Source organism: Macrotis lagotis, chromosome 2 (genome assembly GCF_037893015.1).
Source record: "Macrotis lagotis isolate mMagLag1 chromosome 2, bilby.v1.9.chrom.fasta, whole genome shotgun sequence".
Taxonomy (NCBI): Eukaryota; Metazoa; Chordata; class Mammalia; order Peramelemorphia; family Peramelidae; genus Macrotis; species Macrotis lagotis.
Window position 1 is genome coordinate 124,389,982 of NC_133659.1, and position 27,714 is coordinate 124,417,695.

The following is a 27,714-nucleotide window of genomic DNA, read 5'->3' on the forward strand; positions in this document are numbered from 1 at the left end:
GCATATCCCTGAATGTGTTACACACACACACACACACACACACACACACACACACACACACATTGAGAGAGCTGGATGAAAAAGAATTAGTGAGCTAATCAGCAGAAAATCAAGAGAAGCCCATCAGTCAGTAAGCATTGACTTAACATTTGCTCTGGGCCAGGCAGTCTGCCAAGTGCTGGGGGAGGGGTGCGTGGAGTGGGATTACAAAGAAAGGCAAAAAACAGTCCCTGTCTTTGAGGAGCTCACAATTTAATGGGAAAGACAACATGCAAACAGTGTGGACAAACAAGCTATCTACAGGATTAAGCAACAGAGGAATTGAGAAAGGCTTCTTGTAGAAGATGGGATTTCACCTGTCACTTGAAGCTACAGAAGTCAAGAGGCAGTGAGGCAGGAAAGCATTGCAGGCCTGGGGAGCAGCACCAGAAAAGGAGAGATAACTAAGAGATAAGATAAGAGTATCTTATTTCTTGTCATAGAATTGTATTTCACTGAATGAAAGAGTATGTGACTGAGGTGGGGAATATGAGATAAAAAAAGATTAAAGAGAAGGCAAGGAAGGGGGATTGTGTAGAGCCTTGAATACCAAACTGGATTTTATAATTAATCTTGGAGAGGACAGGGAACTGTAAATTGGGGTAGGGATCAGGGTGACATGGTCAGATCTATGCATTAGGAAAATCACACTGGTGGCTTAAAGGAGGGTGAATTAGAATGGGGAGTGACTTGAGACAGGCACACTGCATCAGTGTGGTGGCTGTGTCAGAAGAAGGATATATGAAAGTTATTACAAAGGTGAAATCAATAGGTCTTACAACTGACTTGCAAATAGTTCCAATTATATAACTATTAGTGTTCACTGCTCTTTTCTTGATGCATGTCAATATTTATGAGCATTTTCCTATAGAAAACAACAGTAACAAAAAAAGGTATATGAAACTGAATCTCTGTTTTGTACAGCTTATGCTTTTTTTGAATGTAGGGCTTACCAAATTAAAAGATTGTTTGGGGAATATCAGGCAAAGTATTCATATTCATCATCTGATTATCAGCCATACAGTTGCCTGCCCCAACTCACTGTACCTCTATCCAACTTTATTTCTCATTGCTCCCTAATACTAGGCCTACACTTTTCATCCTGGTTAGTATCCCATAAACAGGATATATGTAGGACTACTTCTGTACTTGATGTTGTTCCCATTTCTTGAAATACCCTTGCTCTCTCTCTTCAGTCCATTTATAAATCCCATCTTACTTCCATTGTACCATGCTAAAGAATTCAAGACTGTGCTTGATCTCTTTCATCTTTGTTCTTAAAACATGTTAGAAGTTGAAGCAAAGAAATACTTTATAACCCTTAAAATGATCTATAAACTATTTTTAATCTAAGTCTGTGTTTTATCAGGAAGAAAAGCTGGCTGGTGGCACAGTGAACAGTGCACTGAACCTGGGGTTCAACTCCAGCCTCAGATACTAGGGTATGACCCTGGGTAAGACACTTAACTGCTATCTGCCTCAGTTTCCTCATAAAATGAGAATAGTAATAGCACCTACTTCAGAGTTTTTCTAAGGGTCATATGAGATAATTGTTGTAAAATTGCTTAGTATAGTATCTTGTCCATAATAGGTAATAATAAATATTCTTCTTTCCCCTTGTCTTCATTCAAAGGCCAATCCTTAATCAGTAAATTTCTCTGTTACTCTCATCCATAAATTAGAATTTAATTATGTATTTCTTCATGTTAATTATTTCCATGTGTATCAGTTAGCCTTGGTACACCAATCTATATTGTAAACTCCAGTCATTCTAATCCCACTCTCATTTTAAGGGCCCGTAAGGTACATACTAGACTGGATGTTGGCATCCAGTCACTATCTATTTATTAGGCACCCTGCTAAGTGCTAGAGTGCATAACAAAATAGGCAAAAGACACCATCCATTCTGAAGATTTCAAAATCTTAATAGGGAAAGATAAGACATTAAAAAAATTGGAAGGGAGGTTGGGGTGGGAAGTAAAAAGAGGGAAGCATTTAACTCCTTTGACCAGATGAGGTAAATGATGAGCCAGCTGCCCTGGACTCCCTTCTTCAATGATACTCCAGGAGGAGCTCTTCAGTGTCCTCTCCAGTCAGAGGAGTGAAGCAGGGACACTAAGAAGGGGTCAGTTTCAGAGTAGATGTGTTTTGCAGGAATATGTCTTTCTGGAACTGCTCAAATCAGGAGAGTAGCCATGTGAGAAACAAAGGTGTTAACAGTGTTTTAAAAAAAAGAGCATTCCTTATCCTTAGACTAGCTTACATTCTAATGAGAGTTGGATACGGCATTTGAGCATGGAATTATCTGCAAGATGATTTGAGGAGTAAGGAGAAAGCACTGACCACTGGAAGAGAAGAAAGCCTTCCCATGATCAGCATTGTGAAGAAAGTTAGTGATTATACGAAGAAGAGAAGAAACTGTTCCAAGCATTGAAAATAGCCTGTACCAAGGCAAAGAAACCAGAAAAGAAATGCCAAGTTTAGGTAACAAATAGAGACCCTGGAATCTATAACTCTGTCTTCTAGTCAGAGGGTCCAATCAGAAGAACAGAGGGTACTAAGGAGATGTGAGTCAGAAGGCTCATTCAATCAGGCAGAATAATAAGATTTTCCACTCATTGATCTTCTTGGGGAAGGAAGGCACAATAAAATCCAAGAGCAGTGTAGTTGATGGGAAATGGAGAGAAGACTATTTTGGGCTCCCACCTTAAACAGAAGTCTTTGAGCAACCCATGGCCATATCCTACATTCAGAAGAGTCAATCAGAGGTGCAGAGGATATTGATGAGATACTTTAATATTTTATATAAAGTATTCTAAACATTTCATATTTTATACTAGAGTCAGGAAAAGCTATAGAAAGTTCTTGAATATGGCGTGATACATGGTCCAATTCATATTTTAGAAATATTATTTTGACAGCTCTGTGGAGCCTAGATTGTGGGAAAAGATTGGAAGTTAGCCATACATCTTGGAATTTGCTGTAATAATCTGAGATGATGAAGACCTGAGCTAGAGTAATGGCTGTGAGGAGAGAGAGGGCAAATATGAAACAGGATAGGCATGTAGAATCAACTGACTTGTGGGGTGAAGAAGGAAGAGTCAAAGATGAATCCAAAAGTGGAAATTGAGTAAATGCAAGTATAACAGTGTCCTCAACAGAAATTGGGTGAGTTTAAAGGAGGAATGACTTTGGGAGGGAAGATGATAAATTCCTATGAGTCATTCATTTGCCACTTTCCAACAGGCAGTTGGTAACAAAGAACTGGAGTTTAAGAGAGTAGCTTAGATAGATGCAAGAGTCATCCTGCATAAAGATGATCATTGAGGCCAAGGGGAGTGATGAGGTTGTAGAGAGAGAAGACTCAAGACGAAACCTTTTTGGTAAATCTGGTTAGGTGACAGGACATGAATCTAGCCAAGATGAGTAATCAGATAGTGGAGAACTAGAAAAAAGAAGTGTCATGAAAATCTAAAGTGAAGAAGATAGCCAACACTAACTAAATTATACTGTTAAGAAGTAAAAAGAGGATAGGCTTAAGAAGAGGACACAATATTTAGCAATTCATACACTGTTGGTAATGTTGAAGAAAACACTACCAGGTTCGTGTGTATCACATTTTTATCTCTCCCTCTGAGCCAAACAATTGCTTTCTAGTTTAGGGATTCAGAAGAGTGTTAAGCTGAAGCAGTGTGGAAGTGGATGCTGAATTTGAGGTCAGGAAGAATTGGATTCAAATCTCATTTTTCACATTTGCTTGCTGTGTATCCATAGACAGGTCACTTAATTTTTCTGAGCCGTAGTTTCCTCGTGTATAAAATACATATAGTTTTTATCACACAAGATTCAAATGTGATCATGATTCTAAAGCCCTTAGCAAATCTTAAGGCAATAGTAGTAAATGCTAGTTTTTATTTGAATCACATTTAACAGCATTTTAAGAAACAAACAGGGAAATGATTAGCATCATGCCTAAATGAAGAGATTATTTCGATTCATAAAGTAAAATACATAGGTTTACAGAGGAAGCTAATTATATTGAAATAAACTTTGTCAGACTACTTTTAAAAAGGAACATTCATGGCCCCCATGTTAATAGCACTACATGTTGATAAGGACTTTTTTGGATGTTATCTGGCTTAAATGATAAATGTCCCCCCCAAAAAAGTGTATGATTAGTACTTAAAGCAAATTTGTAACCCTTCCAGGACAGCCTCAGCTTTTAATACATTTAATGCCTTATTGTTGATGACATTTAGAAATAATTTAAATTGTTTAGTATTTCCTCAAAATATATATAATGCTTTAAAGTTCATAAAGAAAGTATTTTGCTCACAGCCCTATAAGGTAGCTCCCTCAGCTCATCAGTAATCTTGTACTTTAATATTCATTTCACCTATACTTGTATGCATACAGTATTTCTAAACTCCTATATTGAAACCATCTCTTTTTTCACAGATACACATTGAGAACTCCTTAATTATGATGAATAAATTGAATAAATTTTTTTTAAAAATCAGAAACAGAAAAATGCTTCCTTATACCGGAAAAAGGTTCTGAAGTTGTAACAAATTTTTTCTCAACTAAATATTAAGAAAAGAATGTTAGAAAAAAAAGGAAAGGTTTATTTGCAAACCCTGGATTTATTCCAATCTCCAAGGGAGCAACTTACATATGTGCTCAGAGTTTCTCACCTTAATAACAGCAAAGTTTTCAGCTTTTTCCAAGTTGTTACATGGAATAATATATTGCTTTGATGTATCCTCTTTCTACAGAAACTGTATGGGAGAAGATCACAAGAGGCATCCATCTCCCAACCCATCTCTTTGATTTCTTAACTTCCACTTATACCAGACAAGTGCAGGCAAATTTTCCAGTCCCATTATTTGGGTTAAATAATAGATCACTCTAGATGTAATTTAGAGTTGTCCATCCCTTGTTTACTATAGGTCACATACATCTAAATTTAATGTGAAAAATACCCTATTTAAATGTAACTTATTTTCAGCTATTTTCCATTCAGTTTACTTTTTTATATTTGTGATTTAGTCCCAGAAGTCATCCCTTTTAGGTAAATGTACGATTGAGATTTAGGCACACAGTTTTCTGGGTTAATTAAGACTCATTCAGTTTAACTGGAGATTAAGTAGAAAATCTCTTGTTAAAAAGTATTTCTAAATTATATTCGCACCTTTGTCAGTCTTTATAAGTATGTCCTAGTAAATGTGCTTTAATCCTCCTTTAATAACTGAGAATTTTGAAGTGCCATAAAGTCATGATTACGATTACCCTTTTTCTTTCTATTGTCCTCTAAAATTAGGAATAGGATGGGTATTAACAGATTAAGATCCATATACCAAAGAAGACCTATGAGAAGATTTGGAATAGCATGGCATGTAGAAATTGGAAGTGTACAAAGAAATCTATGTGACACATGACAAAGCTGCCTGCCTTGCTAGTCACCCCTTCTTTTCATTTTCATCAGAGAACCTCCCAACTGCTTACAATTAACTGGTTTCACTGCTATGGGGATGAGACTTAGGATCAAGATAGCTTTCATCACGTGTTGATGAACTTTGTGAAGCTTGTACTCATAGAAGCCACCTCCTTGGGTATTGACTTATCTAACCATTCATCCCACAAAGACTTTCAGAGAAAGTAGTGACTGAGAAGTATCAGCCATTTGGTTAAAGGAGAATTATTAGCACAGTACAGTGTACCCCCATTTACTCCCACTTTCAAAGATTGCTAACACCAGTGATAGAAATTGGAATGAATTTAAAGGACACCAAGATAAACTAGAAATGGTAGGTAAACCTTAATATGGATGTATTAGGTAATAGGTAAATAGGTAAACCCTAATATAAATGTATTCTTTTATCAATTTTTACTCTTAAAAACTAAGTAGAAAAACAATCAAATCATAATAATTGAGGTTTCTGTTCATTAAAATTTACTGTACAGTTTTCAGTATAATTTGCAGTTTATATTTTATCCATTTCCCAAGATGTAATTGAAATTGAAAAATTCCGTTTTTTTCTTATAGAATAATGTCTTTCCTGGAAGTGGTATGACAAGAAGAAACACATATGTTTGTGAAAGGACAACAGATCGTTATTCTGCAATACAGAATGGGAAAGACAGCAGGTAAGAAGTAATTTGATTTGTAGTTTAAACATTTGATGTTTAACCAGAGCAGTTTTATTCCTAGAATTCTGAGAGTAGCATTCTGTGACATGGTACAAGAATTAGAAGAACTAGATAATGGGTCTGCTGAGAGTTTATAGCCCAAGCATTGTAAAAAGATGTAGGGCAAATGGAACCTGAAGATTAACTTTAGTTGATTGACCTGGAGTCCATGATAGGAAGGAAAGCTCAGAGTGGTAGATTTGTGATAGAGGGTGATACTAATGAAGACAGTCACAAAAATGGTAAGTCATAGCCATAGTCATAAGATCATTGATTTAGAACTGAAAGAGTCCTTTGAGATGATCTTATCCAAGCCCCTCATTTTTAAAATTGAGGAATCAGAAGACCCAGATCATCACCTCTATCCACTTGGTAACTTTATTGCAACTCTCTAGGTCTGTTTCCCAATTCATAAAATGGAATAAGACTAAAGGATCCTCACAGTCCCTTCCAGCTCTGAAATTCTAAAATTCCATGAACACTTATCAGTTCAGGTTAAAAGAATCATTAGATCAACTCTAACAAAATTCTATTTACTCTTCTACTATTGACTTGATGACATTTCATTTTCCATATTTTAACTTATTTTCCTCCTAATTGGAGATAAAATATATTGTGAGCTCCCTGAACACTGGAACAATATCCTGCTTTGTATTTCTTTTATTCCCTTTCCCCTAACCTCCCCACCACACATACACACATGCACATAAACATATGTACAGCATATACACAGACACACACTAACCTGGCACAATACTTAAACACAGGGCTTTTCACCCTTCTACAGTTTCATAGCTGGAGCTGCTATGACCAAGAAAGTCATCACCCTGAAGCTAACATGATCCTCAGTCTGTCACCGGGCAGTACTCAGAGACATTCCCCTTTTATGTGCAGAGATGAACTCTGAAGATACAGCAGAGAAGGACTTTTTGTGGAGGTCCTGCATAAGTACTGGGTACATTCAAACATAATCCTCAATCCTCATTGCCCCTATGGAGGAGGACTTTGGACCTCCATGAGATTTTCCTATACAATGAGGATTTAAAAAAAAAACTTCAATCTCCCCTCTTTCCCACTGATAATGCTTGACTCTGGTGCTAATGATATCTCTTTAAAATTCCCTCAATGAGTTTAACTCCTGGCATAAATGGTGAAGTCTTGATTCTGTACTAGGTTGCCCCATTGATCCCACATTAAAAATGACTAACTGATTTGGATTAGGATTTTAACAGTTATCTCTCTGAAAAAGAAGTGTTTCTACAGTGTACCTTGCAAGTTCATGTGACCTTTGCTTGAAGGCCATCAATAAAAGAGAACCCTCCACCGTGTGACATAACCCATTCTAGTTTTGAATGACTTTAGCTGTTGGGAATTCTTTTTTGTCAAGCCTTATTTTCCTCTTTCTGTCTTCCATCCATTCCTCCTACTTCTGCTGTTCAAGACCAAGAAGAACAGTCAGTCACTAAACATTTATTAAGCACCTTCTATATGCCAGGCACTGTGCAAAACACTCTTCCTCCTTGTCACAGCTCTGTAGATATTTGGAGACTATGGCTATGACCCCACAGGTCTTAAGACTAAATATTCCCAAATTCTCTACATCTCTTCTTCACATGGCATGAGTTTGAAACTCCATTTGCCCTCCTGGAGAGGGTTCAGGGTCTTATTATCAGTCTGAAGGACTAATCATGAAGGCAGGACCTTGGAGAGTGGCCAAAGGAAGAGACTGCTAGAGGGACCAGTAGCTCATCAACCCATTCAGACTTGGGTTACACCAGGAAATACAGTAGATTGGATTAAAAAAAAAAAAACATGTACTGGGGCAGCTAGGTGGCGTAGTCGATAGAGCACCGGCCCTGGAGTCTGGAGTACCTGAGTTCAAATCCGGCCTCAGACACTTAATAATTACCTAGCTGTGTGGCCTTGGGCAAGCCACTTAACCCCACTGCCTTGCAAAAAAAAAAAAAAAGCATGTACTAAGCCTTACTATGTGCTAGACAGTACATCATTCATAGGTGGTTTTGTTGGCTTCCCTCAGATATCTAAATTCACATAAATCCAACTGACGTTTTTTATTTGACCTCTTAACCTTTCTCTGTTTCTTTTGTCTCTCTTTTTCCTATTAAAGGTAAAATCCAAGGGTATATCCAAATGCATGATCTGACAATAAATCAGTCATTCTTACTTAAAGTGATATCGATCCAGCACAAGGAAAGGGATTCCAAACTTTTTAAAGATTTAATCTTGGGGCGCTAGGTGGCACAGAGGATAGAGCACCGGCTCTGGAGTCAGGAATACTTGAGTTCAAATCCAGCCTCAGACACTTACCTAGCTTTGTGACCTTGGCCAAGCCACTTAAGCCCATTTGCCTTGCAAAAACTTTAAAAAAAAAAAATTAATCTTGGGGAAAGAATTTCACACTTCGTCCAATGAAATATCATCAATGCCAAGTCAAATTTCTTAACATTCAATACACTGAGGCCAGGAAAATATACTTTTTTGTACATAGTAAACACTTAATGAATGATTATTGAAGTAACCTAATAGAATTGACTTTAATATTTTACAAAGAAAGCATGAAGCATAAGTAGGTGTAGAGGGTTCTGCAAGAAATAATAAGCAGGCAAACTTCAGAAAAGCCTATAAAATCTTAACATGAACTGATACTGAGTGGAGTGAGCAGAACCAATAACAGCAATTGTATGATGACCAGCTATGATAGACTTAGCTCCTCTCATCAGTACAATGATCAAAGATAATTCTAAAGGACTTGTGATAGAAAATATCATCCACATCCAGAGAAGGAACTGTGAAATCTGAAATGCTTACTGCTTTCCATTGTTAAAATTTGTTTTATGCTTTATGTTTTTTTACCCTTTCGTAGATTTTTGTTTTCTTTTGTTCTGATTTTCTTTCACAAAAGTAATATGGAAATATGTTTAACATAGTTGTATATGTATAACTTACATCAAATGATTCACTATTAAGTGGAGGAGGGAGGAAAGGGAAGGAAGGAGAAAAATATAGAACTCAAAATCTTATAGAAAAATGAATTGGGGGCGGCTAGGTGGTGCAGTGGATAGAGCACCAGTCCTGGAGTCAGGAGGACCTGAGTTCAAATTGGCCTCAAACACTTTTACTAATTACCTAGCTGTGTGGACTTGGGCAAGCCCCTTAACCCCATTTGCATTGCAGAAACCTAAAAAAAAATGAATTGGGGGGCAGAGCCAAGATGGCAACAGGAAAAGATCCTCTCTTAGGTACTCTCTTTCTGATATTTCCAAACTTATAAAATAAGGGCTCTAACTGAATTTTCAAGAGACAGAATCCATAGAGGGATCCAGTGAGGCAATTCTCCAGCCCAAAGTAACCTGGAAAAGAGCAGAAAGGCTCCTCTCCACAGGGTTAGAGGGGCGGCTACCTGAGTGAAGGAACTTCAGCCTCCCAGAGGGAGCCCCAGGGTTCTGGGGAGCACCATACACAATTTGGGGAATGGGGGTGGGGGAACCTCTGGCAGAGTGAGCGTGTGAAGCCCAGCCCTCAGGGCACTCAGCGAGCAGTGTGGCCTCTGCAGCCCAGATCCGGGAACTGGAAGCAGGCAGAGCCAGTAAGCAGGAGCCCCCAGGCATGAGTGCTGAGCCTAGGTAGGGGAGCGGAGAGAGACTGCCGAGCGCTGTCCTCAGTCCCTGGAACAGGACTCTGGGGCTTTGACCACATTCAGATCCTGATCGCAGTCTAGCCCCCCCCCCCTCAGCCCCATGTCAGAGGGGGGCGCATATGGTCATTCACAGATCAGGAGGAAAGACAGAACCTCACACACAGAGATCCTTGGGGGGGTGTTGTCCCAATACTCAAAAGCTCAGAAAGCACCTCAAAACCAGGCACAGGCTGGAGAAATGAGTAAGCAGAGAAAAAAGAGGAACACCATTGAGAAATACTATGTCTATGATCCCAAGAAGGATCAAAATACGCAATCTGAAATGAAGAACTATAAACTCCTACATCTGAAGACTCCAAGAAAAACAGAAATTGAGCTCAGGCTATGACAGAGCTCAAAAAAGACTTTGAAAATCAAGTGAGGGAGAAGGAAAAGAAATGAGAGAGATGCAGGAAAAACATGAAAAAGAAGTCAGCAACTTAGTCAAGGAGATCCAAAAAAATGCTGTAAAAAATAACATGTTGAAAACTAGCATAGGTCAAATGGATAAAACAGTTCAAAAAGTTATTGAGGAGGGGCAGCTAGGTGGTGCATGGATAGAGCACTGTCCCTGGAGTCAGGAGGACCTGAGTTCAAATCTAGCCTCAGACACTTAATTACCTAGCTGTGTGGCCTTGGACAAGCCACTTAACCCTTGCAAAAACCTAAAAAAAAAAAGTTATTGAGGAGAAGAATGCTTTAAAAAGCATAATTGACCAGATGGAAAAAGAGATAAGAAAGCTCTCTGAGGAAAACAAATCCTTCAGATGTAGAATGGAACTGAGGGAAGCTGCTGATTTTCTAAGAAATCAAGAAACAATACTTCAAAACCAAAAGAATGAAAAATTAGAAGAAAATGTGAAACATCTCATTGAAAAAATAACTGATCTAGAAAATAGATTCAGGAAAGATAATGTAAAAATTATTGGAATACCAGAAAGTCATAATCAGGAAAAGAGCCTTGACATCATTTTCTAAGAATTACTACAGGAAAATTGCCCTGATATCCCTAGAAGCAGAGGGCAAAATAGAAATGGAGAGAATCTACTGATCTCCCTGAGAAAGAGATTTAAAAAAAAAAAACTCCAGGAATTTTATAGCCAAGTTCCAGAACTCCCAAGTCAAAGGGAAAATATTACAAACAGCCAGATGGACACAATTCATATATCGTGGAGCCGCAGTCAGAATCACACAGGACTTAGCAGCAACTTAAAAGCTTGTAGGGCTTGGAATATAATATTCCGGAAGGCAAGAGCTCAGAATGCAACCAAGAATCAACTACCCGGCAAAACTGAAGGTGCTCTTCCAGGGGAAAAGATGGACTTTCAATGAACCAGGGGAATTTCAGATGTTCCTGTTGGAATGGCCAGAGCGGAACAGGAGGTTTGATCTTCAAATCCAGGACTCAGGAGAAGCATAGAGATTGGAGGAGAAGGGGAAAATATGAGGGACTTACTGATGATGAACTGCATGTATTCCTGCATAGAAAAACAATATTGATGATACTCATATGAACCTTCTCATTTAGTAGAGTAGGTAGAAGGAACTTTTATAGATGAAGCACAGGAGAGAGCTGAATTTGAAGATATAGTGTAAAAATGGAGTCAATGGCTAAAAGGGAAATTAATGGGAGAAAGAAAAAGGAGAAGTGGAATAGGCTAAGATACTTCATATAATAAGATTTTTTATTACATTGAGCTATTGCAATGATATGGAAGGGAAGAAGGCAAGGGGGAATGAGGGAACCTTCACTTTCATCAGAGGTGGCTAGGAGAGGAAACAGCTCTTTTTTTTTTCTTTTTTGCAAGGCAAATGGGGTTAAGTAGCTTGCCCAAGGCCACACAGCTAGATAATTATTAAGTGTCTGAGGCCAGATTTGAACTCGGGTACTACTGACTCCAGGGCTGGTGCTCTATCCACTGTGCCACCTAGCCGTTCCCCAACAGCATATATACTCAATGGGGTATAGACATCTAGAGTAAGAAGGAAAGAGAAGGGAGACAGAGGGAAGTGGGGCGGGAATGTGAGATGTGAGTGATGGGAGGAGAGGATGGACCGTGGGGTGAGAATGGTCAGATATAACACATTTTCTTTTTTACTTCTTGCAAGGGGCTGAGATTGGATGGTCTGTCTGGGACCATAGGGCCGGGTGGATGCTGAGCCTAAGGGGTGGTATGTGGGCTCAGGGCCTCTTGGCCCCAGGGCCAGGGATCTGTCTGCTGCACCATTCAGCTACCCTACGGCACATTTAAGAAGAGGGACAGAGTGAAAGGAGAGAGAAAATATAGTGTAAGGTAATGGGGAAGTACGAATGGAGAGAGTTGCGATCAGCAGTGGCAATGGTGGAAAAATATGGAAGTAGCTTTTGTTGATGGACTTATCATAAAGAATATGATCCACCCACAACAGAGCTGGTGATGTTGGAATGCAGACTGAAGCATATTCTTTATTTATTATTATTATTATTATTATTATTATTATTATTATTATTATTATTATTATTATTATTATTATTGGGTTGCAGGGCAAATGGGGCTGGGTGGCTTACCTGGGGCCACACAGCTGGGTGATTGTTGGCCGGATTTTGACCCGGGTGCTCCATCCACTGCGCCACCTGGCTGTGCCTATTATTATTATTTTTTTATTTTAATATTTTTCTCTTTACTTTATCACTCATGCGGTTCAATATTTTTTGGGGGGAGGGGGTATTATGTTTGCTCTTATGTGGGGGTCCAGCCTCCGCGGGGTCCTTGGAACCTGACGGGGGATAGAGTTGGCGAAATGAGTTGAGTCAACAAGTGGGTAAAGGCAGGAGCAGGTTGACTGACTGTCAGCTGCTTAGATTTATTTTTATAGTCTTCAAAATCATATGAAACAAGCAAACTAAAATCATTTCCTTGGTTACAAAAGTATACAATTTTCATCATTAATCATATAGTTCATATGGTTACAAGTTTGATCATGTAGTGGTTACAAGTGTGATTATCAATCATGTAGTTAATTTTCTTGTCCCTGCTCAGGCTGTGATGACCTCAACCTGCCTGTTGCCTAGTTTGTTGCTGCATAGTAAAGTTATTAATTAAACAGAACTTTCCTTATAATAATCTTTGATATAATTTGTTTAATGGAATGCTTCTATGTTTTTGTACCGCATATAATATTTTTCGATATGCTTCTTTGACAACCTATAGTGAGGGTAGTTATGTTTGTCCACCTGTCCGTTGACTCCTTTCAATAACTAATTTTCCTTTCAGCCCTTGTTGGTAGATGCTACAGTTTCTATGACTTTTTATTCTTTCCCAATAAACTAAGGTTACCTATATTAACTTTTCTCTCACCATCTTTATCATATATTCCTGTGTATGATAAGAGGGGCAAAACTGTTAATTTCCCTGGAGTTCTATCTGACCCATCTTGTATCTGGTTTCCCTATATATATTCCGACATCTCCCTGGAACTCCCAGTGCTGTATCTTCAAAGATTTCATAATATTGAAGCCTTTTGTATGTCTCAGGGAGAGGCAGTCCTGTGAAATTTGGACAGAGTTCATTATCTGTTTTATTCAAGGAATTTCTCTGAAATCTTTCCTTTATAGTCATTCCACTATTAGGATGAGTAATGGAATCCCTATTTATATTGAAGGAGGAAATGTTGTTCCATCAGGCAGTGTGACTGCCTTGAGTCTTCTTGCCGCGACTGTGTCAAACAGCTTAGAGACCCTGGCTCCCAACACTCTTAGACAGGAATATTTTAGTAATGTATAAAAAAGCATCATTTGTACAAAAATAAGAATAAATAAATAAATAAATTGAGAGATGAATTGCATTTGCATGTAATTAGAAAAATAAATAAATTTATATAAATAAAAATATAGCTTAAGATATATAAGATTGAGGATAAAAATGTGCTTCACATTATTTGGTTTGAAGATTTGATCATGAAAATTATGAAGTGGAAGAGTTTTGCCAATTTTAGTTCCAATAGTAATAATATTGAGCTTTAAAGTTCAAAAAGCACTTTATTACATTATCTCAAAACTGCCTTGCCAAGTAGATGGTGTTCCCATCCCCATTTTACAGATGAGAAGCCTGAACCTGAGATTTATTGATATACTCAGTCACATGGTTAATACTGTGATTATCTGAGTTGAGAGTCAAAAGCACATCTTCCTGCCTCCAGATCCAGAATTTGAGTCACCCATTGGACCTGAACATGGAGGGGCAGGTGGGAGTCTTAAGCAACATTAAATCTACTGCCTGTGGTCAGTCGTTGACTGCCAAGCTTTCATTTTTTAAGTCCATGTAGTGATCTTATCTATTCTTTTTTCCCCAGTTACTGGACTTCAATTTGGGCCACCTCACCTATCTAGGCCACAGGAGAAGTACATATACATGATTGGATACTCAGAACTTTACATTTTCTTTTCCACTATAATAGTCTATCATTTAATTGATAATTAGTGAAGGTATTGATGTTTATGGCTAGAGACTTTATTTTTACCAACTTGGTGCTCCTCATTATTTTAGTATTAATAACCATAATGATAAGATATTGTAAACTTTGAAACATAAGGAGAAAAAAAATTTTGATCCATTACTTCATTCTTTAATTTTTTAATCCATTGGGAAAAAAATCTTCATAATCTTCTCAAGCACTTTTCCATGGAAACTGGTGACAAAAAATTATTGCAGCATACTTTTAGCTAGAACATCATTAATTGTGTTTTATTACTCATTAATTAATTGTTAATGTCTCTTCGGTATGTTATTTGTCAGTTTGGGTTGTTTGTAGAAATCTCATTTTATAATCAAGGCAGATTTCAGTTTGTTTTCCATTTCATATTTCCATTGCTGTCCTGATGACTTACACTCAAAAGTCTGACAGAAATGTCTGCAAGTAGTACCCCTTCTGCGGGCTCCGCCATCACTTCTGCTGCAGCGTCGACACGCCCTCGACACCAGAAGTCTATGTCTGCCTCTGGCCACCCTATAAAAGTGACATTGCCAACCATCAAAGACGGACCTGACTATCGACCTGGGTAATGGACTGGGTGGATCCCATTTCCTTTGGTATGAGGTATAGTGTGCCATACCTCAGGGAGCAGGAAAGGCTGGGTTAGGTTCAGCTACTTACAGCTTAGACAAGACTGTTAGTCTCCCTATTCCTCAGACTTTTATTTTACAAAAATTAGAGAAAGGGAGAATTAGGCTCCACATGCTCTCTGGTGCCTCTAGTTCTAAAACTCAATGGCTTGGAGATGGCAGTGTTGTTCTTACACCCAGTTGGTTTATAGAATGTTGCCTATCTACCCATGAAAGTTTTTATCATTTGATATTAGGTTAGTTAATACATAGCCAATTGCTCTTTATTCATAGTAAGAGTACTATAATCGGATATTCTGAACTTTAGGTTTTCTTAATATTTAAATGATTGATACTCAGATGACAAACATTCAAAAGATATTTCATTTTACAAGTTATTGCTAAAAATGGGATCACCTCCGACTATAAAGACATTTCTTAGTTCACATCTCTAGTGAGAGGAGTAAATTAATGCCAATGGGAAGGTCTGTAAATTTTCCTTCTAGCTTCAATTATGACTCCTGAGTGAATAATTTTTCTATGTCAACTTAAATAGCATATTAATTTTTCCCAGTGGTACAACTCAGAGAATTCCTGCTGCTTCCCCATCTGCTCACAGTATTAGTACTGCTACACCAGACCGAACCCGTTTTCCTCGTGGGAGTTCAAGTCGAAGTACTTTTCATGGAGAACAGCTTCGAGAACGACGGAATGCTACTTATAATGGACCACCTGCATCGCCATCACATGAAACTGGTACATTTTCACATGCCAGAAGGGGGACATCAACTGGTTTAATAAGTAAAATAACTTCCAAGTTTGTTCGCAGGTCAGTACCAATACACTGTTAAAAGTTATGGTTTATAGACTTAGTGTAGGGGAAAAAATACAAATGAACTTTTGTCAGCAAAATTTACTATACAAGTTCTTTATAGCACAGTAATTTTTCACAGGAATATTACAATGCCACAGTCTTTGGCAGAAGTATTTTAATTATCTTTAGTTTCTTTTCAAACTTCCATTGTCCAGATCTTTGATTATTATTCAAGATAATTTTATAGATCTCTTTCTTGTTTTTAAAATTGTTGTTATGTTCTTCACAAATATGTACTTTCTCTTCTATCTTTTGTGGATAAAAATTCTGTAATAGGTATCAAATAAATTATAGGCACAATAAAAATTCATCATAAAAGTAGACATAGTGACTAAAAACCTCTATAGTCCATTTAAAATAGTAAAAATTATGTTTTTTCCCTATAAAATGGAGAAACTATTGAGCATTTTAATTATAAATGGGGCCACAGTGTACTATAAATGTACATATAGCACCACAGAATATAACCACTGAGTCATAAACTTTTTTTATCCAAAACTAATGTGCTAGCTATATCAACATTAAATTTTAATTAACCTAATTTAGCTCCTCACTTTATGTTTTAGAAAAGCTTTTGGGGGATGATTGTAGAACCTTTATACTTTTAAATTTTGTTTAGGAAAATTGGAACTGATAGCTTTCCCTCCCTATGTCCACCTCCCTCCCCCATAATTAATTTCCTTATATCAAGCACAGGGTATTCATATTCATTCCATTTACTTTAGAGGCATGCTTAAATTTGGACTCATGCTTTTCAAAAATAATTATGGGAATAGTCGTAAGAAATTAGAGGACTCAGTGGTGTCTTGTATCTGGCCGTTTTTGACCCTCCTCTACTCCTTCCTCCCTTGACACATGCCAGCACATGAAGAGCAACTTTGAATGAATGGTATAAGAAGTCATCAAAGATCTATCAAAGAACTATATAAGGAAGGAAGCCTATCAAAGAACTATATAAGGAAGGAAGCCCAGAGGGATCATTGCATTCCTTGACCTTGATCTGATTTTGGAAATTTTTTATGGCCTATGTCAGTATTCTTCTATGACCTTTTTTTATACCAGCCTACTGATCCGTAAAACGAAGGCATCCAACTGAGGGATCTTCACTGTCCCTGCCAACTCTGACCTTTTAAAAATTCTAGAGTCATATCCAGTGCAATATAAAAGGACTGAGAGTCAGTATGCCAGTGAGTCATTCAGCATTCCATCCCACTATTACCCATGGCTGGGTCTAATGAATGAGTAAAGAAATCAAAAAGTAATGTCTGAGCATTCAGTAGACCATAGTCAGCATGTGGAGTGAGAATAAAAGTGCCTGTAGTCATATAGTTATGACAGTAAGTCATGGGAAACTCTACATTATGTCTACTGCTATTTTGAATAACCATGGATGAGAGAGTAGGGTTTGAAACATGCTCTATTGTCTTATCTCTAAATTTATAAGATTTCATCCCCAAATGATATCTCTTTGAAGGTAAAAAAAGAATCAGTCTCTCTCTCTCTCTCTCTCTCTCTCTCTCTCTCTCTCCCCCCCTCTCTCTCTCCCCCCCTCCCCCTCTCCCCCCCCCCATCTCCAATAATTTCCTTATTTATCCTTATCCACTCTGTGCCAGGCATTGTGTTAAGAGTATAAAATAGACCAAAAAAAAAAACCAAACCAACCACTCCTCTTAAGGAGTTTACCTTCTTTTCTTAAGCAGCAACATTTAGTAGGCGGCTAGGTGGCATAGTGGATAAAGCACCAGCCTTGGAGTCAGGAGTACCTGGGTTCAAATTCGGTCTCAGGCACTTAATTAATTACCTAGCTGTGTGGCCTTGGGCAAGCCACTTAACCCCATTTACCTTGCAAAAACCTAAAAAAAAAAAAAGAAGCAATATTTGTACACAGAATGTTAAATATAAATTATATGAAATTTTTCAGGCAAGAGTCTAAATAAGAAGGGCAGTTTGAAACTATAGAAAAAGTAAACAAAACAAACTTGACTCTTGATTTTACACTAAACGCTGTACAACACATTTTTCTTACATTTCTTTTATATGACAAAGATTTTATCACGCAGCAAAGAATAATTGGAGTCTGGAGACTTGCATGTATCTGCCACTGATTATTTACATGACTTTTAGCATATGACATGATCTTTCTGGTCCTAATTTTCCTCATCTTTCAAATGAGGGAGTCTTTATAGACTTTTAAAATTCTCTGTGTTTTTCCTTTTAATAATATTTCTTAAAGGATTTAAGTTATTTCTTAGTAAATAGTAAAATGAATTTAAGTTTTAAAAGCACTTCAGTAGGTATTATAGGTTTTGGGGGTTGATTCAGTCTTCTATAGAGACTGATTTTCATTCTTTTAAAATGATAAATTAAAAGTAATTAGCTTGGGGGCAGCTAGGTGGCGCAGTAGATAAACACCAGCCCTGGAGTCAGGAGTACCTGGGTTCAAATCCGGCCTCAGACACTTAATAATTACCTAGCCGTGTGGCCTTGGGCAAGCCACTTACCCCCATTTTCCTTGCAAAAAAAAAAAGTAATTATCTGGTCCCCAAACTCTTAAATACTTCAAGTTAGAAGATAGACTTTTAAAATTTATAACTACCAACTTGGAAAGGAATTAGTGTAATTCACTAAAGACACAATGAAACCTACAAGAGAGACAATATCAAAATAAATATATAGTAACTATCCACTTTATCAGTTCTCTCTCCATAGCATTTCTTGCATACCTGACCTGGTCTTTAAGAACACTCTGCAGCTTCACATTTCCTCCCCTTTCTCCTAAACTATTTCAGTAGCCTTTTAATAGGATTCCTTGTTTATGAACTCTCCCTCTTCTAATTTGTACTCTTCCCAACTGCCAAAATAAAACTTCTAAGCCTAATCAAGTATCTTCAATAGCAGATTAAAAGCAGGCCCAACAGCTTGATATAGTAATACAACTCCAGCTTACTTTTCCTGGTTTATTTCCTCTCAACTCCCTTTACTCAATGTTTCTCCCAGCCAAATTGGCTCCCTTGCTCCTTCCCCAGTTTGTCATCCTGTCTCCCACCTCTACAAAGCCCATCTTCCATGCTTGTCCTCTTCTCTTTCCTTAGCTTAGATTAAACTCAAGTTTCATCTTCACTAGCAAGTCTTTCTTGATATCTTCCAAGCTGTTAGTATTTTCTCCCTCTTCAAATTATATTGCATAAGATGGTTTACACAGCTAAAATATATATCATAGTGGACCAGCTCTATTTTTGCTTTCCATCCAACTACATTTTATAGTCTAAACAGGGATTCTTCATCCACTTATATTTTTTTCCTTCTATGATTGGATTAGGCTGAATTATTTTGTATTATTATGAATCTCATTTAGGAAACTCTTCCGTATTCTGAGACTTGATGAAATAACCATAATATCATCCACAAATAGAAGCTTACTATCTAGATTCTAGATGTAATACCTCTTTTCCTCCTTACCCTATTCTTTGTACTTTAATTTGTACTTGTATTCTTTGTACTTTAATTTTTATGTCAGTAGTAAACACCTTTGTTAAGCCTATGTCTCCCTATTTTATTCCTTATATGATATTAATAATCAAAGAGTTTTCTGGCTTGTTAGTGTTATCTGTGTAGCATCTATCAAAAGTCATATAAAATTTTAGCATTTGCCTGGAAGAGATCTTGTTGAAGAAGAATCATTAAAGCTGTATTTTGCTTCTGTAGAAACATTTGCATGTTTATAGTCAATTAACAGTAAATATAGTGCCATCTAATGTTCTGTGTATCTTTTGTATAACCTTCTGTTGGTTTGAAGTTGCAACTTTGGGTTGTTCTGTGGTAGAAGTGATTCTGAAACATTGGCTTTAGTGCAGGACTAGAATCTCTAATAATCCTGAGTCACCCACAGAATGAGAACAAGTCATTGATCTTTCACATTTGAGGTATTTAAGAACATTCACATGGCATACTAATTGTTGGCATTAGTAGGACTTAGACAAACTCATAGTGTACATATTTTACAGCCCTGTAATTCTGTGTGGGCAATTTTATTCTCATATTTCCAGTCCTTGACAGTCCCTTGGCTCTCTTCTTATCTCTCTTGTTCCTGTAGACTTCTTTTCTTTATTATCCTTCAAATCTGAAGAAATTCATCCCCCTACAAACTTCTGTAGGACCAGCATTAGAAATAAGGCATATTCAATTTGCCAGGGCCAATTTTTAGTACCACTTGAAAACAAGGGAACTTGTTGCAATCTTTGAGAACAAAAATGTTAAAGTTACAAAGTATCACTAAGTGAAAAATAAAATTTCTGAGGAAAAAGCTATAGAAGTTTGAATAATTAAACCTAGGAAGGCAAAAGAGAAAGACTATCTTAATAACTATCTGCAAATATATGATCTTTTAAGGATTGCTCTAGTCTGTGGTATCATGTCAATACAAAAGAAAATAGTCTTAAACTCCAGGTTAAAGGTTTACTTTTACTCAAAGCAGTTAATGGAATGGCTCTCTCAAAAAACTTTAACAGATATATTTAATTCTAGATTATAACATAATTGTTGACAATATGACAGCTAGTGAATTTTTCTAGAAATTTAATTGAATACAGTTAAGTGTGATTAATAATGAACTAATAAGTTCATTTATCATCTACGTTCACATCAGCAAACAAAATAAAAATCCTTAAAGTGATGTTGTGCTCAGTATTCTGGCATCTGGGCTCTCTTCCCTCAATTCCCATGTGTAACTAATAAGTCAAGTGTCTCCCTAGCCACCTTCCCTGCATATTGTGACTACTCAAAGCTGACATTTAATATGATATCTCTCAACTCTTACTTCTAATAGCAACCAATTAAAACAATAGTAACATGGGAAACTTTGCATTATGTCCACTGCTATTTTGAATAACCATGAATGAGAGAGTAGGGTTTGAAACATGCTCTACTGTCTTATCTCTAAACTTATAAAATAACAGTTATTGTACAAAACTAGAATTGTGAACAAAAATTCAGTTCTTCTTCCCATTAGACTAATGCTTCTTTATGAATGGTAAATCAACCTTACCCATAAACCAAAATGGTGTACAGACTTCTATGTATCATAACAATACATTTTTCATAGTAAGGCAAAATTCCTTAACTGAACATGAAATTCAGAGTTTCATTTGGACCAATTAATGTAATCCCACGACATCAATGATTGATTAAAACTTATTAATAATCACTTTCCATACAGCTTTTTCTCATTGTTTTTGACAGTCATCAAATTACTTAAGATTTTATTAGGGTTTTCATAGTAAATTCAAAAGAAAGGTTTCTTTGGTTTTACCTAATATACTTTTCCAGGGTGAATTTATAGGTAAAAACTTAATTAGACACTAAGCAAATAAGTATGTTATCTTAAATACATAGGCACACTTGTCCCTACACATAAGCATGCATGTACATATACACCTATGAGTGAAATAAGTTTAAGGTATATAAGGTTCTGTTATATTAGAAAGAATCCAACTTATGACATGCTTATTTATTACCTATTTGCTATATATTTCTATCAGATCAAGTAATTTAAAATATATGTATTACATTTTGAGTGAAATTCTAATAAATTCACTATTAATTTTAAATATTTAATATTTAATTTTAAGTAATTAAATTTAATTATTAAACATTTAAAATATTAATATTTGGTATATTGAGGTGTGTGTATATATATGCATAAAAAGCTTCTCTGGCTTAAAAGATAATTCAATCATTGTGAAACAATTTACAAATTTAAATTGAGCGACTACTAGAATTGCATTTAAATTTTGTCGTGTGGCTATTAATTTTAAAAACATTCTAATCTAATCTTAAACAATCTAATCTTTTTTACCATATATCTTGGTTGGGCAATTGGAAAATAATATAAATGAACTGGTTTTACTGTAACAACTTTCATTAGTGATAAATAATCAGTAGGCGCTCAATAAATGTTAGTTGTTGATGGTTATGAAGAAATAAAACTGAAACCTAATATCAGGTTGATAATGATGAACAAGTGTAATACTAAAAGTTTTTTCAACAAAAAGTTATTTTAACATCATTTTAGATGTAGGTTTTCTGGATTTATTTTTCACCTTTATCATTAAATCTCCACCTTAACTTTGTTTTGAGGGATCCAAGTGAAGGTGAAGCCAGTGGCAGAACCGACACCTCAAGGTGAGGAGCCACTATTAATTAATAAATACTTCGCTGCCAGGGCCCTGTGTATGAAAACGTGATTTCTGAAATATTTGTTAGAAGCTCATAAAATTGACTTTTAAAAAAATCAATGGGCTGGATTTTATTTTGTAAATTTAAAAGTTTGTTTGGGAGGGATTTTCTTTATCCTCTAGAAATCTATGGCTCTGAAAATAAAAATTGTATAGTTAATTGTATTTTCCAAACAGTATCTTAAAGTGTATACTTTATAAAGAAGCAGTATTTCTGTATTCTAGAATGTTCTCAGTAACTCATTAGATTCTTATGAAACTCATTGTTTTTCTTATGTTAAAAATAATATAATTAAAATTAATATGTCATAAAATAGAGTGTAGAATTTAGAACATCCAAACATCTGAGATGAGCAAATATCTAAGAAGCTATAATGTTAGTCATCACTTCCAGATGGATGTTCAGCTTGCCAGAAGGCTTTGGCTCAAAGACCCACAAGCATATAAAATTTTGATGGGATATTTGAGACCTTTATATCATTTTTATTAATCATAGAAGTATATAAATTTTGTCAATATTTATACAACTATTATGCTCATGGGAGAATTAAGGAATAAGTATATTACATCATATTTTTAATGTTGCAAGTAGGAAGTGTTCAGGATTGGAAATTATAAATCTTAAACCCTTAACAAGTAGCTTGATATCAAGCTGTATTTGAACAGCTGAACACTCACCTTGGATTTTTACTACATTTAAAGTGATTACTAGAAGCAAAAGCCAGAGTTTTGAACATGCTTTTTTAAGCATTGCCTTCAAAATAGACCTTCTTTAAAAAGTATACTAGTTTTATATTTTAGTTACTGAAGTTAAAAATGCCCTTCTACTGTGTTTTCCTTCTTCTGTATGCTTTTTAGATACTTCTGCCTGTGGGGGGGGGGGGGAGATAGAGAGAAATCTGTTTGCCTTGTTTAGCTTATTAAATAAACATGGAGCAATTTGGTTTTCAGCCCCTCTACACAATTAAGTTCACCCTACCCCACCACCACCACCATCACCTCCAAAAATAACCTATTTTGCCAGGAATTGCTCCTGTTTACTTGATGGTTTTTAATAATGATGATGTAGTGACACAGAGTGTACAAAATGCATATGTATCATATCTTTTTCAAATAATTGAAAGTTTTCCTTTTTTTTACTCTGAATGATGCTTCCATTAGAAAAACAAAAATATTATTTTAGATGCTATTTTAGAGAAAGAATTTATTATAATTTAAATATTTGTATTTCTGTGCTGCAAAAACCTATGATTTCACTTCCTTAGAAGTGGTGCAGAACAGAGAAAAGGCTGGCTTTGTGTCCCAACCCTGAGCTGATGAACTGTGTGACCGGGGGCAAGTCTTTTAATATTGTAGCCTCAGTCTCTACTTGAAAAATGAGAGTAGTAACAATAATATTGATTGTAGTAGTTTGCTTGACTAGCTACCCACTAACTGTAAGGTTAAAATTTGTTCTTGAAAATATCAAATTTGGATTATTGTACATAGTACAGGTTCAAGATAAGTAATAGAGGACTGAAAAATTCAGCTTCCATGATTATTTAACATTCTTTGAATAATTATCTACATTTTATTTTTCCCTTATTTTCATCCAACTTACAAAATTGACAGAGCATTAGTAGCTCTGAGGTCTTGAAATATGATTAGATACTTGAAGTATGAAGAATTTTAGTATATGTTATTAAAATATGAAATGTTTTTCCTCAAACTGTTCTTGAAGTATGAGAATGATTGAAAAGTTAATATCCCAACAGCTGCATTTTGATATTTTATTGTTCATTAGTACAATTGCCTTTTTCTGTACATTACAAAAAATATATAAAAATTTTCTTGGAACCTTTCTGTGGTCTGAAATATATCTTCTGGTTTTATGTTGTTTCTAGGAGACAAATATCATATTTCAAGATTCAAAGAGATGATTATAGTCCAAGACTCTTTTACTTTGGCCTTCATCTATTTGCCCCTTTACACTAAGATTACCCACCAGGTTCCATCTTCCCTCCTTCCTCTAAACAAAACAAAATATTAATTGGAGAGAAGAAAAATATAATGCCCCTTCTAAAATCAATTTCATATATACAGAATATTCTTCCTCCCCATTTTATGTATGTGTAAAATTCATAATTCATGAATTTTACATTCACATAGGTATAATACACATTTATATCTATCTGTGTATGTACACATGAGAAAATGGAGAAGGAAATGAAATAAGTATCTGCTTCACTTCCAGTTTTTGATTATTAACATTTAAGAATAGTATCTCATTTACTCATTGTTTGGTAATGAACATTTATTTTAAGAAACTTTCAGATATTAATTTAAGCCACTACAGAAATATTAGACTCAGGTAACTGTGTCTTTATAGTTTATATTAACTAGTCAGTAGTTAGCTTTATGTCATCTGTTGTGCAGTTTTATTAAATGTGGAAACATATTTTTGTGTTTATTAATTTCATTGTTGGATGGGCTTTTTCTTTCATCTTTTTCCCCTCACAGAAATGCTTCTGGGGAACCAAAGGAAAGAGAAAAAGAGGATAGTAAAGATTCTAAGCCACGTTCTTTGCGGTTCACTTGGAGTATGAAGACCACTAGTTCTATGGACCCAAATGATATGATGAGAGAGATCCGAAAAGTGTTAGACGCAAATAATTGTGATTACGAACAAAAAGAGAAGTTTTTGCTTTTCTGTGTACACGGAGATGCCAGACAAGATAGTCTGGTTCAGTGGGAGATGGAAGTCTGCAAGTTGCCTCGCTTGTCACTTAATGGGGTTCGCTTCAAAAGAATATCTGGAACTTCTATTGCATTTAAGAACATTGCATCCAAAATTGCAAATGAGCTTAAACTATAAAGAAAAGTAAATTTACAGGATCAGGGAAGATGTATTCATGATCTACGATTTGTGAATGTACTTATAATGCCTAATGTGATTGGCCTGTGAAACTCCCCCTATAGAATTGCCCTTATTGCAATAAGGTTATACATAGTTATGAACTGTAAAATTAAAGTTAGTATGAATTATATTAAATAACTGTAGCTAAAAATGTTATGTTCACATGTACAGGTAAGTAAATTGAGTATTCTGTTCATTTTATGTTCATAGAATTGTATAATAAAAAAAAGATAATTGCTTTAAAAAAATCTTGTATAGTTGTCTAGATTTCTGCACCGAAATATATGTTTGATGCTTTGAGTTGAAATTGTTATTTACATTTTGGTAAGTTTTTTAAATTCTTACCTCCATCATGCAGTTTTGAAAATTGTGTCCAGAATTAAAAGTGCACAAAATAGTCTTTACAATTGTAGCATGAACTTTTTTTAAAATAATTTAGACATCAAATATACATTTAAATCAGCACTTGATGAGTCAGCTTTTGTTGTACCCAATGTTGTACCTGCTTATCTTTGCTCTTATTCTTGTTATTGAGCAAGGGTTAGTTTAAATTTTTTTTTAATGTTTACAGTGTTGGCACTTAGAATTTAAAGAAATAAATTAAAAACAAGTTGTAGCTTTGCCTTGGACTAAGAGGTGCTGAAGAAAAAAAATTAAACTTAGATCAGATTTCTTCTGAACTTTGAAGTGTTTTCTTCTGGCCCACAGATAAATGTAGCAGGAAAACCAAGAATAATAAATCTCCCCTTTGACTATCACTATGTACCATATGAGTTAGGGTCGCTGCCTTCAGAATACTGAAAATATCAGTTTGTGGAAATGTAATAAATATCGGTACTGTTTCATAGCACAAACTCATTTTTGAAGTGTTGAACAGTTCATCAGTTAAGAAATAATGCCACCTCAGGAATAAACTGGCGTTTGGAAAGTTTGACACCTGTTCTTCTCTATTCATCGTCCACCATTCCCAGCCACCAAGATACATGAAATTACCTAAGAGACTTTTGAGCATTGTTTATAACAGTAGATCATTGATTTATGCTTATATGGTGTACAATTTGTTCCCATGTTTGTGTTTAATATTTTACCCAATTCCTTGTATTTATTCCACATCATTATACTTGTAATGTGCAGCTTTGTAATTGGGCATTTTACCTATTTTTTCCTTCATAAATAGTGATATAAACTATGTAAAACCACTAGTACTGGTACATTTTAATATTTGTTATTTTGTACTTAACCTTGGAAGGTTGACTGTGCAATGTTACTTAATGTTGTAATTAATTACTGAAGTATCAAAGTATGAGCCCCATCTGCACATGCTAGTGAAATAGAAAGTTCATTCAAAATTATAAATTTGAAGAATAATAAAGCTGTGATCAATAATTCTGTAACCCTATCCTGCATTAGAAAGCTGTGAGTGTAGGTGATTCCATGATGGTGTCCTAAGGTGGATTCTCCCTGCTGTCCTGTACTGTGATGTAGCTTTCTTCTGTAAAAGTTCTGTTCTGAAATGGACATGTATTTTTGCCTTAGCAAAGGGTGGTGTTTGGGAAAAGAACTGTAGCCCCTTTTAACCCAGTGTTCATTCAGCAAAAGCGATGCAAGTCATCTTTATTCACTTTCACTGGTGCACTCTGAAAATTTACTTGAACAGTTCTCATAATAAAGCACTTGTCTTTTGCTCTTTATCAGAATGTGAATTAACTCTTTGCTGTAGAAATGTGTAATACATGGTAACGAATCTATTTAATTTCTTCCAAAATTGGCTTGTGTGTTGGAGGAAGGGGAATGGGGAAGGGCTGATTCCACTCATACTTAAAAATATTTACAATCAAACACTGTGCAAGACCCTAGAGATACCAGTCCAAATAAGTCCAGAAGAAATCTTTGTAAAATCATTCCAGCCTTAGAGCATTGATGTGTAGTTGAGGCCCTGTAAATATTCAAAATGTGCACATGTGCTAAAAATGAAATTTTTATATTGGTTTTGTTTGTCTCACTTTCTTTTCAGTTGTTATGAAAAATCCGGTGTTACTCAGATGTCAGCTGGGCCCTGGTCCTTTAATCAGACAGAGGAACAGAAAGTACAGTGATGGGAGTGGGAGGAAACAAGTGTCTGGAATCTGGCTCATTTTCCAAGGCCTAGCTTCCCCTAGGAACTTAGGGGGAAGTTCTGCTTTCCCTTAAAGCCTTCAGGGTAACTAAGGATACTAAATATCTGACAAGTTTTAGTTAATACCAAAAAAATGCATAATGGGCCACTAAGGAATCAGGAAAACCTTCCTCCCTTTAATAAGGGATGTTAAACAGCCTTTGCTGGGTTCCACCTTCCATATTACACTCCTGATGAAGCAGGAGGTCCAACTTGCTCATTAGAATGTGTGTCCATGCTATTCTACTCTTCCCTTTGGATTGTCACAAGATGGATGTTTATTATTGCAGCCTAATTATAGCTCTCTAATAGGATGATAAATTTAAAACTTATCTAGTCCAATCCCCTCATTTCACAGGTGAGGAAAACAAAACTAAAATGTTAACGACCAGGGTTACAGAAGTTAACAGTGGCAAAGCTGAGATCCAAATCTAGGTCTTTTCGCTTCAAATACTATGTTTTTTCCACTGTAAAATTAACACTTTCTAGGTCTGAGTAAGGCCAAGTATCCATCTCTCATTAAGACTTTAAATGTCTTAGGGGAGGCTAG

The 27,714-nt window shown here is 35.9% G+C and overlaps 1 protein-coding gene across 7 annotated transcripts in view; it reads left to right on the top strand.

Annotated features, from left to right (window-relative positions):
* Nucleotides 1–27,566, top strand: part of MARK1 (microtubule affinity regulating kinase 1) — a 149,804-nt gene extending 122,238 nt beyond the window's left edge. For 2 of the 7 annotated variants that reach the window (XM_074222706.1, XM_074222709.1), the window contains 5 exons: nt 6,086–6,186; nt 14,802–14,963; nt 15,581–15,835; nt 22,016–22,060; nt 24,613–27,566. In XM_074222706.1, coding sequence (XP_074078807.1) covers nt 6,086–6,186; nt 14,802–14,963; nt 15,581–15,835; nt 22,016–22,060; nt 24,613–24,967 — 918 coding nt within the window. In that variant the 3' untranslated portion in view covers nt 24,968–27,566. Of the gene's footprint in view, nt 1–1,408; nt 1,494–6,085; nt 6,187–14,801; nt 14,964–15,580; nt 15,836–22,015; nt 22,061–24,612 lie in introns of those variants that run through there. The other 5 variants (XM_074222704.1, XM_074222705.1, XM_074222707.1 and 2 more) reach the window with 4 other exon arrangements.
* The last annotated feature ends 148 nt before the right edge of the window (nt 27,567–27,714 follow it).